Genomic DNA, 12,767 nt, shown 5'->3' with positions numbered 1-12,767 from the left:
TAGGTGAAGCAAGCAGGGCGGTCTTAGGGTGGTCTGAGCTCCGGCTTATTTTTGACCACTGACTCAGCCAAGTACCCTCCAGTCCAGTCCTTCGCCTACATCCAGTCACTCAGCCTTCCGGGGAATCAAGAAATCGTCGTTTGCGCAACCGTCCACGCTCGAAAAACGCGTGCTCATTAGCACTTGGCCTTTGTCTCGAACCAAAGAAAAGGTCAGCCGATCGATTTTGAATTCGAATTCATGCAGGGCTAGAGCAAGTCGCTGCGCGACCATCGCAGCCACCACTTTGTCGCCCTCGTCGAACCGCTGCCATGCCCTCAATCGACGTCGCAAACACCACGTCGCCAGGCGTAATCGCTTTTCGTACATTCCTGGATGAAGTGCTGGGAGAAGCGACCACTGTCAAGCCGCCCTCGGACGACCGCTCATTGAGCATCAACCCTCCTCTCCAGAAAGACGATCTTCACAATTTCTCGGAACGCTTATCAGAGGTCTTGAGCGACTACACAGCAGCGGAGCAGCAAGCCGACGATGCGGACAAAACCGCCGCCAAAGCCCGTAAACACAATGTCGTTGAGGTAGCCGCGCGGGCCAAGTTCGCGGCATTGACGGTAAGAAGGGTACACCAGGGAGGTGCGTGATAGATGCTAACAGGACGCCAGGCCAGCACGCCCATCAGCAGCCCCGAGGCCGTCAACATCTGGAACCTGCTCGATATCATATTCTTCACTGCCGATATAGGCCATGGCGATCCGGCGCTTATGTTCCTGCTTGTCGAGGACCTACTATCGAGCCAGACGATATCCGGATGTCGAATAATATTCGACTTTCTGGAGTCACGGCGTGAGCGATGCGTGAGCAAGTTCTACAAACAGTCACATCTCATTGTGCTTCGCAGCTGTAACGAGCTCCTGCGAAGGCTCTCCAGAGCAGAGGATACCGCCTTCTGTGGAAGAGTGTTCGTGTTCCTGTTCCAGTACTTTCCTCTAGGTGACAAGAGCTCGGTCAATCTGCGCGGACAATACCACGTGGAAAATGTGACAACATACGAGAAGCCTTTAGAAGGTGGGGATACGATGGAGGTTGACAAAGAAGAAAATCTGGACAAAGCTGCCGAAGCACCACAGACCGAGAAACCTGGTGGGAAGAAAGCAGATGCTGGGACACCCAAAACCTCCAGTCCTCCACTGTCAAACGACGAGCTCTATGACCTCTTCTGGCCTCTGCAGGAGAGCTTCAGTCAGCCGTTGAGGCTATTCGAGCCGGCAAACCTCAAACCATTTCAGCGAGGCGTCGAAGAAACTGTGAAGAAGTTTGTTGCATTGCCCTCAGCAACATCAAGATCAAGCACAGTCGACGAGCCCAAGTCGAGTCTCAAGCGGAAGCGCGAAGGCCTTGAAGATGGCGAAGGTGCCGAAGCTTACAATCCGAGGTACCTCACAAGCCGTGATCTCTTTGAGCTGGAGGTACGTCTCAAACAGCGCGCATCTGCAGGCGCATACTGACTATTTTATTTAGATTGGCGACCTTACCTTTCGCCGCCACATACTCGTTCAAATGCTTATTTTGCTTAATTTTATCTTGTCGTGGACCAAAGAACCAAAAGCTAAATACGACAAGATGATCCAGCCCTGGATAGAAGCTGCGAAAGAGAGGACAGTGGTTGATGGACCTAAGGTCAACCATTCCCTGCTGTATACAAAGGAGTTTAGCGAGGAAGACGTGAGTCCTGTTCCAGAACCCCAATACTCGATACACCTACTTACAATTATAGGCGCGCTGGGCAAGAGAGACCAAAGACAAGATCGCAGAATACATGCGGAAGGACGTGCCCGGTAAAGCGTTCTACAGGGTGATCGAGACTGTTCTCGCTCGAGACAAGAACTGGGTGTATTGGAAGATGGCAAGCTGTCCGCCTATCAAGCGCGACCCCATTGATCCAAAGGTTTGGGCTGAAGCACAGGCATCGGCCCTACGTGTGACCACCAGCAAGAGGCTCCGTCCAGTGCCTATGAATGCAGTACCTATGGAGTTTCTAAAGCCCAAAGCGCCCGGCCAAGCTTTGAAGGAGCTCGAAGACCCAAAGCGCTACCGGCTACCAGACCTGGACTCTTTCAAGGCCAAAATCAACGACAGCGACTTTGATATCCAGATGGCAAAGACACCGGCGGAGAAAGCGCGGGCGCAGGAACGCAAGGCGAGTCAGAGTTGGAGAGCTATGCGGATAGCACGCGGTTTCAAACTGGCTGCTTTCGACAAGATCGACAACCCGGACGATATTTCAGCAATATTCGAACCATTGGAGGACGCGGTTGCTGAGGTTGCAGCGGACGAAATTGCGGCTGACGAAGATATGCCCACAAACCGGGAGGCTGTCATCGTCTCCGGTCCTCCGGGTGCAGGAAAGTCAGTCATCATTCAGAAGCTCATGGAGGCACGCAAGGGTGTCTTTGAACGCGTTGTGCGACATACCACGAGGGAGCCCAAAGACGGAGAAACAGACGGAAAGGACTTCCATTTCGTCAAGGCCCCTGAATTCAACCAACTCCGCGACGGAGATCGTCTGATCGAGAACGTGGATCAAGGCGACATTGCCTACGGCACAAGCTACAAGGCTGTCGAAGCAGTCACAGAAAGCGGAAAGGTTCCTATCATTGAAATGGACATTGACGTAAGTTGACAGTTTGATTGAGCTGACGAACGGGGACAAATACTAACACAACTCAAAAGTCTGCCAAATTCGCCAAAGACATGGACTTTGATGCCCGCTACATTCTTGTCAAGCCAGCTTCGCCAGAAAGCCACGAGACGTTCTTGAAAGCAGCAGGTGGCCGTGATGATGCCGCAATCAAAGCGGTCATTGATGGCCTCCCAGCGCTCGTCGAAGGCTTGAACGCAGACAACATTGCCGGCAAGGTCATACTCAACGAGAACGTCGAAAATGCTAGCCAGGAACTCGGCGACTATCTGTACCACAAGGACGCAGACGCGGATACAGAAATTGTGAACCGTACTGATACAGGCGAAGCACCAGTATCAGAACAAAACAACGGGGGTATGGATGTGGATGCTCCCGAGGCATCATGATACAGGGCGTTCGTTTAACCATACAGGATATCTGGCGCATGTGCAGACGCATCGAGCCAATTCATAGATAGGGTCGCTATGATTCATTCTGTCACGGGATGTAATACTTTGTGATTATGCAGCAGGAGCATTGGAATTTGAATGGCAATCTGTCTACTAGTACTCATCTTATCTTGCATGTACGAGATACTCCTCCATGACTCAAACGACCGACGAGTGGAGTGTCCAACGTCAACACCTGGACCGTACCTTACTCGTCGTCAGATTCCTCTTCCTCGGACTCAGCCTCTTCGAGCCACTGCAGGAAGGGAGCGGCAGCCTTGCGGACCTTCTTGGACACAGAAACGTCAGTGTAGCGCTTGGAAGCCTTGGCGCCCCATTTGGTGACCACCTCCTCGCTGATGAGGTCGAAGTGATAGTAGAGCTGCAGGATCTTGGTGACCTGGGTGTAGATCTCGGGGTCCTTCTGAGCAAGGTTGCCCAAGAGACGCTCGGTTCCACCAAGCAGGGCCTTCTCGTGGCGATCGCTCGTGATGCACTGTGTTAAGTTAGTGAAAAAGGTCTAGAGAATAATTAGGTTGCGATTAATCTTACCTGCTTGAGCATAGACTGGCGCTTGGGGATCTGGGTCGTGATGTTCTCGTCAAACAGAGTCTGAGCCAGAACCTGGACAGTACGGTGCTTGGACTCGATGCCGAGCTCCTTGGCCTTGAGGTAGATATCGATCGAATCAATCTCGTCGACGGACCCCTTCTCTTCGGCTTGAGCCGCGATCCAGTTGCCCAGATCATCGTAGACAGTGCTGCCACCCTCCTCATCGTCCTCGTCCGCCAGGGTGAGCTTCTGCCTCAGCTCGCCGGGAAGCTTAGCCTGGCGAGCTTTGACGGCCTCTTCGCTGACATCAACAGCCCAATCATCGTCCTTAACCTCGGCATTAGCGTCGATCGTGGGAGCCTCAGCCTGCATCTTCTGCAATTCGTCGTCGCTGACGACATCGTCGTCGTCTTTGCCATTGGAGCCTTGCTCAGAGCCGTCGTCCTCACCACTACCGTGGCCGTTGCCGTTCTCGCCGGCCGTGCCATTCTGCTTAGCCTTGCGAGCAGCCTTACGCTCGGCCTTGTCCTTCTTGCTTTTCTTGGGCTGGTTCTTCAGGATGAAACCACTGAGCTTCAGGCGCAGATCGACCTCGGAGAGCTCACCACAAGCCTTGCAATCCAGGTGGATGCGACCATCCTTGACATTGACAATGGTCTCAGGGTTCTTGCACTTCTTGCAGAGAACGAACTTGTTGATGAAGCCATCCAGGTGCTCCTGCAGCTTCTGGGAATCGTGGGCGCCGTTGATGATCCAACGGTCGTCCTTGGGATCAATGTTGGTCTGAGCACCCAGCTCGAAACCAAAGTACTTGATGACATGAGCACCAGGGCGGGCGAGCGACTGAGCCACGCTAGGCAGGTTGACAACGACGGTCTTGATACCGTTACCCTTGCCCTCGATCTTGGTCTGGATCCGTTCCATCTTGTAACGATAGAAGGGATCGCTGACATCGCGGCGGACGTTGATGAGAGACATGTTGGCGGTTTGCGTAGGGACGGTTTACAGATGGTAGAGAGATGTGCGAGATCGGCTCGGCTGATTTGTCGGGTTTGAATGACCTTGTAGTGACAGACGTGTCATGTGAGGGTGTGCTGAGGCAAGCTGACGGTAACGAAGAGGTGCAAGGCACGGGCGATTTTAGAGCTCAGTATGACTTATACTGGACATAGAGGCGAACTGATGACAGTTGTGAATGTTGCAATGAGACGACATTAATCTCGTGTTGATGATCAAGGTTCAACCGTCAGAACTGATGTCGGGACTCGAGGGCTGCCGCGGTATGCGAAACAACTGCAGCGTGAAAAAGTGTCTGGACACAGGGACTTTATCGTACTGATACATAAACAGCAATTCCTCTGGCGGCTGCTATGTGGTCGTTGTGTGGTGCGGGAGCGGACGAGGTGAGGTTGTCGTCGAACGCCAGACGCAGCAGGTGTTGTTGGAGGTGAAGTGTTGATTTCGTGCGCAGAATTTAGCGGTTGCTTTCGACTTGAAAGTCGATGATCGTTCGTGGGGACAATCGGAATCGTTTTGTCGCAGACGAGGCCTGTTGTTGGACAAGTTGGATGTTTGTGGGAAGCGCGCGGAGACTGGAGAGGAGGTGCGTGCACGTGTGGGCAGAGTTTTTAAAAGTGGAAGCGCTGCAGGCGGGACAGAGGGGCGACGAGCACCACCAACCAGCACCTACAGTCCTGCACGACTCATTCCGCTGACAGTGCATTGGGCTGAGCCACACTGTGATCGTGCACGGCTTCATTGCTGGATATAATCAGCTTCCCATCAGGCTTCACCGCAAGCTGGTGGCTCTTGTTCTCCTTGTCAAGGCTCGTGCACCTCGCAGACCAGACTTTGAGTGGCACATGCCCATAGGCAGTTCCGTGGGCCGTCTTTGGCATACACGGTGCGTAGACGGTTAGGACTTGGAACTTTGAAGGCCATTAAGCGACAGTACGACAAACGACGTCTCGGAAATATTTCATTCGCCTCTTAAGTAGTGTGTTTACGCCTATGGCTTGAGACCATCTCTTGAGTGTATCACTCCCGCGTCGTTGAATTGGTTTGTCATCTTCAAACCTTGCCTTCCGCCAGCCACGGTTGGCCCCTTTTCGATTTGCCCGAATGGAAGCAGATAGATCCAACTGAATCAGGGACACACCTTGGCCACCGTACCCGTGCGTCTGCATGCTAAACAAGACTGACTTCCTTAGTGCTCAAGTCCCGCTACAGAACTGGAGTCTAGAGGCTCAAAATGAAGCAGGCACTTCTGGTCTCTGGGCCTTGAAGAGATCAGCTGGTCTGCCATGGCCATGCTTTCCTCGGACATGGAGGCGTGGGGAGTCGTGGTGTAAGCCGAATACGTATCCCTAAGGAGCGTCTTCATCTCCGCCAAGGCAAGACTGCGAAGACATTAGTATCACCTTTCTCCTTGATATAACAGATGAGGACTTACTGCTTGCCAATACAGCCTCGCCCTCCATTGGAAAAGGCAAACATCAACCTCCGCCTATCGGCATCGCCGTCCTCGTCCAGCCATCGACTAGGGTTGAAGATATGAGCCGCTGGGAAGACACTCGGGTTCAGACGATGCACAGAATACGCCTGACAGCTGACTATTGTCTTCGCGGGTAACCAGGTGCCATCAATCACTCGACCACCCGACGGCACGTAGCGCGGTAAGGACATGGGGATCGGCGGGAAGCAGCGGAGACCCTCGAGCACCACAGCATCCAGGTAGGGGAGCTGGTCAAGAGGGGCATCTGGACTTGCCCGGAGTTCGGCCTGTAAGCGCTGCTGAATGTCCCTCGATCGAGGCTGCGATAGCTCCCACATCAAGAAGCAGAGCCCATCGCCAGTCGTGTCGATACCAGCCGCAATATGGTCCAGACATTCCGCGGCTGTGTCTACCTCGTCGAGATCGCCTGTCTTTTCGCGTAAGCGGCTCAGAAGGGTGAAGGGCTCAGCTTCTGCTTGTTTGCTAGTTTGCTGCACATATTGTTCCACAAGAGGTGTTTCTCGGGGCTTCCACCAGAAGTTGAGGATACCTGATGCGAGCCGGTGAAGAGTTGGGGCATAGAAAGACACCAATCGATCTGCGTTGTTGATTTGCTGTCAGTCTGATATTTTTATGGTGAAAAGGGGTCGGGTCTGCCCTCACTCTGGAAGCTGTCGTCTGCGGCAACCTGGTGCATCATCTCTTCATCGTGAACATCTCGCAGTGAATCGGTCCCCTCGGGGTGGAAAAGATGATGCGTGACGCAGTCACAAGCGTAAGCATGTAAAGCTACTTGGTAAGCCCGGCACTGAATGGGTGTAGCAGAACGTTCTTACAGCCCTGGGAGTTTGTTAGCCATGATTGCATCCCCGGTCCAAGCCTTGGACTTACAAAAACATCATGCGCTGCTAGTCCTCCTGCGGTGCATCTCGCAATGAATCTTTTCGAACGTTCTTGGATTCCCGCAATGGCAGACCCACGCATGACATTGGAATTTGCGTATCGATCTGCCAAAATTCGTTTCCTCTTGGCATGCTAGACTGTGTCAGCTATTCCGAGGACATTACCGCCGCCAGCTACTCACATCGGTTTTGCCCAGAGTAGTGAACATGGTCCTTCGACCAAATATTGTGAAGAGATCGTAGAATTCAGTCTTCTCGTAGCCGCTTCCCCCGGAGCAGTAGATCTCTTTCAAAGCAGCCCATGATGTGAACGAGACCTCGTTCGGCGCGATCCGAACCACTGGGCCGTACTGCAAGTGGAGGGCTTGTATATACAGGGTCCGATCCGCCCCCAGCTCGTGCCATTTTAATATCAATGAAGTGAAGGCAGACACGGTAGGCCCAGGCACCTTCCAAAGGGGTGATTTGACAGTCCGATAGACCAGAACAGCCACGGTGAGCAATGCTATGCTCGCAACGACAGTCGGCGACGTAAGAAGCATATTGAGTGACGGGGTACCATACGCCTGGTAGAGTGAGGAGTGTGGAAATAAAGAATACGACCAGACTGGGGCATCAATGGATTAATTAGCACGAAGATACGTGACACCCTAGGCGCACTTTCGACATGACAAGGTCCCACTGCCAACATGAACGCTGTCTCCGACTGCCCGACATCTCTTATCTTTTCCCCGCATATGTCATGGACCCTCATTAAGGAAAGCACTTGCACGAAATGAGTTAAGTTAATGCTAAGATACGCTTGGCGGGAACGAACGCGACTGGAGGCACCAATCCAACTCAAAGGTACAGGCCGAGATCGGCCCCAATACGTACCTTAGATGTCGTAATACCTACCCTGTAGGGGAGTGCATCGGCACCAGGACGTCGGTAGTAGAATCAGAGCAGCGTTGTTGTCGGATTCGTCTCAGGAAACCAGTTATTCCTCGTTCTTGGGGTCACCAGTTCTTATCAAGTGGCAGCTAGTAACCTGGTGGGCAGATGTTTAAGTGTGAACCGCACGGATGGAACTGACACGCTGATATCAAAAGTGACGAGCTAAGTTACAATATGCCCGCCGTGTGGTTGATTTTCAGCTCGTAGCGTATCAACCAGTTTACATCATGATGAATGCTACCTCGTCAAGGTTTCTTTCCTCCCTCTAGACCTAGGTCGCTGTCGACAGGGCTTACTAACTTATCAGCCTTGCTAAGTCTTGTCGCGCCGGCTCTGATCTCAAATCTGTCGTTCCAGTAATCAAGCTTCATTTCACGACTGGAGCGGAGCAGCAACCCCTCCTTACATGAGCGGCGATTAGGCAGCTTACGGCTGTTAAGACCTTGCCTTGCTTACTTGTGCAATTGATGGACGCACAGTCTGCAGAAAACGCGAAAGATGTTGAATTATCATTTGCCATTTGGCGTGCCACACCAGTGACCAGACGTACGTACCTACGTACTGCAGCATTGACAACTTTGAGGACCCCCTGTAGTAGCAGAGACTCCAAAAAGAGACAGCCAACCAAAACCTCTGGGGATCCGTCGACGGCGCCCGCGCCCGCGCCCATTTCGATCCCAACCCCAGCTCGAGTCTCGGACGGGCAGCGACACTGCATCCAATCTGGCAATAAATAGCACAACGACCCTGGAGCGCGACTCTGACTTGCTGCTAGGCATCACGAGGAAGAGGGGGAGCAGCTGGCGTTGCTTACATGCCCCCACATGAACCAATTGGCATTTCTCCTGGAGATTTGAGCTTGCATTCTTACAAGTACACAGACCATTATTCATTGTACGCACTATCAGTATCAGCTGCACCAACAGCCCATCGCCGGCAACAGGGCGTAGTTACTGGGTCGAAACGTCCGCTTCGCGCCCTTTTGAAGCTTCCTTTGTGGCTTGAGTAGATCAGCCAAGCTGTAAGATAGCCTGGTCGACTTCTCCCCTCTTCCCAGTCGGCCCCAAGCGCGGAGCGCAACCCCAGTCGGAGCAATCGCAGCACCTCGAGGCCTCTAATTGCATTGCCCACTGCCCCCTCGTCCCCAAACAACATCACGCCCCTAATTATCTTCCGTTCGCTCCCCTCCCCCTGCCCTCTTTTGTTTCTGCTTTTTCCTCTCCGACTGCAGTATGCCGCATTTTTCGCTGGGCCGACATACGAACCGCTCGTCCAACGCCCTCGCTGAGCCAACCACGCCTGGAGCTGGGGGATCTGATCAACAACCATCGTCAGCACAAGCTGGTCGACCTTCAGGCTCACGCAGCTCGCAGCAACAACCCCCAGCTGTTGTCGCTGCGCATCAGCAGCCGAATCCCAAGCGCGGCCACGTCTACAGCCAGAGCCACACGCAGAGCCAAGCCGATCCGAACGCGCCACCATCAGCTGGCCCGTCCGACAGCCACTATCCCTCTAGAGAATCTTCGCTGCCGCATCTTTCGCGACAGCAGATTGCGCAAAGCGGCGGAAGCGGCGGTGCCCCATTGCCCCATCCTCCGCTTCATGAAATCCAGCAGCAAGGGCCCTACGAATCGATCGATCCAGCAGCCCACGAAGCATCCGGATTTGATGCGCGACAGGCACCCGACTCGACGGTCAATCGCTCGCAAAGCCAGCGTTTCAGCAACTACATTGGTCCACGGCAGCAGTCGCAGTACCAGTCAAACCAGCAATTCACACATTCGCACGGTTACAGCTCCACCTCGTTGGAAGACCTACCAAGCTCAGCAGCGTACTCGCCAACCCAACACTCGCAGGCTCCCATACAAGCGCAGGTGCCGGGGCAAGAGAAGAAGTCGAAACGAAAGTTCATTAAGGGTATACTCTTCAGCTCCAGCAAATCGCAGAACGACCAGAATCAACAGCAGGCGGCGCAGCAACAAGCGCAACAAACGCAGCAACTACACGACCAGGGCCAAGCTTTCACTGGAGGAGGCTCTTACGACAATACGAGTGGTCTTGCTCGACGGCCCTCCAAGAGGGAAAGCAACCCTCCTGCCATCAATACTCGTCTGTCCAAGCCTCCCCCACCTGGTCATCACTACCAGGAAGGCGAGTGGAATCAAGGGCAAGGATCATATAGCCTAGAGGCATCGCCACTCCACGACGTAGGGGAGAACGAGCAAGTCCACTACATTAGTGGTGAGGTGGATCGTGACTATCGTTTACGAGAGGGTCAAGCCCAAAGTCAAGGTCAAGGTCAAGGTCAGCCGGGACTGGACCCAGCAGCGATCCGCCCAGTTGCACAAGACTCCGACTCGTCCCCCTACGACGACGAGTTTCACAATCAACATCATCTTCCGCCACAAAGCCATAATCAGCAGCTCCTGCATCAGCAGCAGCAAGTGGGACTGCCCCACCCTCAGCAGCTTCAGCCCCACTCACAACAGCTCAGCAGCACACAGGGGCCCCAGGATCAGCAGCAACTCCAGCAGCACCAGCGTTCTCAACCTCACGACGAGTTGCAGCAGCAACAAAATCCTCAATTTCCCCCACCATCATCTCATCAACTTCAGCAGCCTCCCCTTGCTGAGCAACAACAGCAGTTCGGCTCGGCTCCTTCATCTTACCAGCAACAAGTCGGTGAGCCTCGCCTTGTTAGCAGTCACCTTGGGGCGCCTCCCCCGCAGCACCACCAACAACAGCAGCACCCGGCCAACTCTGAGACGATCTCACAGGTCTCGTACGAATCGCCCGTAACGGACCCAGATCAGCCCTCTGGCAGTCAGCAATCAGTACAGCCCTCGCCTGGACCAAATCACACCGACGGTCTTGTGTCGACACCCAATCTGCCAACTGCCCCACCAGTACTCAGCCCACAGCCTCAGTACGCCGTGATGGCCCCTCCACCCGCAGGAGCACCAGCAGCGAACCGCGGCGACAAAGTGGCGCGACCCCAGGGCGAAGTGACAGCGGCTGGGCTTCCTCCAAGCTACCGTCAGAGCAACTCGTCCGTGGGCGCACTGAACATTCCCGCGAATCAAGCAGGCCCCCAGTCGGCATCTGCTGGCGGGCCGTTTCGCGGAGACGCGACACCTCGCTTCGAATCTCCTGGTCTTGACCAGGGCCGTCACAGCCCGCAACCTGAGCGTGGCGCCGACGATGATAAGTCTTTCAAGGATCTGCGTACGTTCTCACACCCATTTGCGCCCCCTCCCCCGTTGTCAATCCACAGTTGCTAACGAGCCATAGTCACAAAGTACAAAAATGTCAAGCGCTTGTACTTTGAGGGCAAGAACCGTCTGGAAGAACTCACTGGGCAAGTCGAGGTGCTTCAGAATGCGGTGGCCAACCAGCGTATTACTCAGTCCCGTACTGCCCTGGATGACAATGAGTACCTCACGCGATTCAACCGATTGAATGGCGCCATCAACAACCTTTCGTTCAATATCCGCAAGGACTGGAAGAGTTTGCCATCGTGGATCGCCCCGTTTGCTAGTCCCGAGGCGCTGTCCACTGGCACGAAAGAGATGACAGCGCTTGGGCGAGGTGTCATCTCGCGTTGGCTTGCGGATGAGCTGTTTGGACAGTGCTTCCATCCCGGTCTGGATCCAATGCTGAGCGCGCAACTCAAACAGATTGAGCAGTCCATTCGTGGGAATGCATACACCATGCACAGTCAAGAAGAGTTTGCGGCTCTAACAAACAAAGTTGTGCAGTGGCGGATGACCACGCTCGACGGTCTGCAGAAGGTCCTTGGATCCTCAGCAGCTGATGAGAACCGGCAAGCCCTCATCGCCAGGGCCTCTGCTGGGCTGACCGCCTACCTTTGCCAGCACCTCAACCAGCCTGCTCCGCCTGGTGTCGATGGGAGCGCCTCGATGATCGTCGAGCTGGCCGTCGGTATTGCTGCAAACACCCCACTGGAAAGCCGTGATGTTGCTGTCACGTACCCGTTGCCCGGGGACATTGTTCGCCCCGAGATCATGGAGATAGGGGAACTGGAGTTGCCGGCCTTGGAGAAGGACGGCGACCATGACTCGGGTATGGAGGATGGCAAGGACAAAGGTGCGAGCCGTGGAGACAGAGCGAAACCTGGTACGTGGATTACACATGGCGGCGGCGCAATGTCGTCGAGCCGCAAGGGCAGCGTTGCCTCGACTACCGGAACAAGGAACAGTGCTGACGCGGAATATGGTGCAGCGCAATCTAGAGACACGACTCGAGTACGGTTTGCGGGCTTCATGGCGTGGGAGGTGAGAGGACGGCAGGTGCTTTTCAAGGCACCTGTGTGGACGCTGTGATGATGATGAATGATGTAAAGCGAGAGGCTAAATCATGATGTCTACTTCAGGGTCTACTTTGAGCATCGTAGGAGCGTTTGTTGCATAGAAGAGCGTCTAGAGCGAGAAGATACCACCAAACATAGGCGACGCGGTACATAATTCAGGGTTGCGTGGCACGCAGGCGGATGAGGTAGAGACTCTGGGGCTGCCAGAGCCGCAGTCACCTCAGACTTGGAACCCCATGGCTTGTCGATGCCGAGAAATGTCACGAAGCAAGAACCATTTGATAATCAGCCAAGGCAGACTGTGAGGTGATGGAGTATGACAGATCCGGTACGGAGGACGGCGTCAAAAGTTTTTGGTCGCGCTAATTCTGCATGTCGACGTAAATAGCTAGTTTTGGTGTGAATTTGCTGGCGCCGTTCCCCG

At 54.2% G+C, this 12,767-nt stretch overlaps 4 protein-coding genes across 4 annotated transcripts; 2 read left to right on the top strand and 2 right to left on the bottom strand.

The window, feature by feature from the left end:
- Nucleotides 1-110: 110 nt before the first annotated feature.
- Nucleotides 111-3,193, top strand: F5Z01DRAFT_652298 (THO complex subunit 1 transcription elongation factor-domain-containing protein). Its single transcript, XM_046263276.1, has 5 exons — nucleotides 111-611; nucleotides 663-1,466; nucleotides 1,519-1,722; nucleotides 1,775-2,671; nucleotides 2,731-3,193. Exons 1-5 carry the CDS (start codon nucleotides 312-314, stop codon nucleotides 3,085-3,087), a joined length of 2,562 nt encoding a protein of 853 aa, XP_046119097.1. The 5' UTR covers nucleotides 111-311; the 3' UTR covers nucleotides 3,088-3,193.
- Nucleotides 3,194-3,337: 144 nt separating this feature from the next.
- F5Z01DRAFT_680805 (domain found in IF2B/IF5-domain-containing protein) lies at nucleotides 3,338-4,659 on the bottom strand (the record flags this gene model as incomplete). The annotated part of the gene is made up of 2 exons (XM_046265630.1): nucleotides 3,338-3,625; nucleotides 3,682-4,659. 2 exons carry the CDS (start codon nucleotides 4,657-4,659, stop codon nucleotides 3,338-3,340), a joined length of 1,266 nt encoding a protein of 421 aa, XP_046119096.1.
- Nucleotides 4,660-5,530: 871 nt separating this feature from the next.
- On the bottom strand, nucleotides 5,531-8,062 carry F5Z01DRAFT_685457 (cytochrome P450). Its single transcript, XM_046265964.1, has 5 exons — nucleotides 7,260-8,062; nucleotides 7,067-7,210; nucleotides 6,839-6,983; nucleotides 6,134-6,773; nucleotides 5,531-6,080 (listed from the first exon to the last, which is right to left on the bottom strand). The coding sequence occupies exons 1-5, from the start codon at nucleotides 7,617-7,619 to the stop codon at nucleotides 5,888-5,890; spliced, it is 1,482 nt and encodes a 493-aa protein (XP_046119095.1). The 5' UTR covers nucleotides 7,620-8,062; the 3' UTR covers nucleotides 5,531-5,887.
- A 1,183-nt stretch (nucleotides 8,063-9,245) lies between these two features.
- On the top strand, nucleotides 9,246-12,356 carry F5Z01DRAFT_635460 (uncharacterized protein; the record flags this gene model as incomplete). The annotated part of the gene is made up of 2 exons (XM_046262149.1): nucleotides 9,246-11,238; nucleotides 11,305-12,356. The coding sequence occupies 2 exons, from the start codon at nucleotides 9,246-9,248 to the stop codon at nucleotides 12,354-12,356; spliced, it is 3,045 nt and encodes a 1,014-aa protein (XP_046119094.1).
- Nucleotides 12,357-12,767: the final 411 nt, after the last annotated feature.

This window comes from Emericellopsis atlantica (genome assembly GCF_019669845.1).
Source record: "Emericellopsis atlantica unplaced genomic scaffold F5Z01scaffold_10, whole genome shotgun sequence".
Taxonomy (NCBI): domain Eukaryota; kingdom Fungi; phylum Ascomycota; class Sordariomycetes; order Hypocreales; family Bionectriaceae; genus Emericellopsis; species Emericellopsis atlantica.
Note: the sequence above shows the minus strand (reverse complement) of the source record. Positions and strands in the feature narration are given on the sequence as shown.

Coding starts and splice junctions, on each gene's coding strand:
- F5Z01DRAFT_652298 (XM_046263276.1), top strand. CDS start 312: ATGCCCTCAATCGACGTCGCAAACACCACGTCGCCAGGCGTAATCGCT. Junction 1,723..1,774: donor AGGAGTTTAGCGAGGAAGAC/GTGAGTCCTGTT, acceptor TTACAATTATAG/GCGCGCTGGGCAAGAGAGAC. Junction 2,672..2,730: donor TCATTGAAATGGACATTGAC/GTAAGTTGACAG, acceptor ACAACTCAAAAG/TCTGCCAAATTCGCCAAAGA.
- F5Z01DRAFT_685457 (XM_046265964.1), bottom strand. CDS start 7,619: ATGCTTCTTACGTCGCCGACTGTCGTTGCGAGCATAGCATTGCTCACC. Junction 7,211..7,259: donor CTACTCTGGGCAAAACCGAT/GTGAGTAGCTGG, acceptor GACACAGTCTAG/CATGCCAAGAGGAAACGAAT. Junction 6,984..7,066: donor TAGCAGCGCATGATGTTTTT/GTAAGTCCAAGG, acceptor ACACCCATTCAG/TGCCGGGCTTACCAAGTAGC.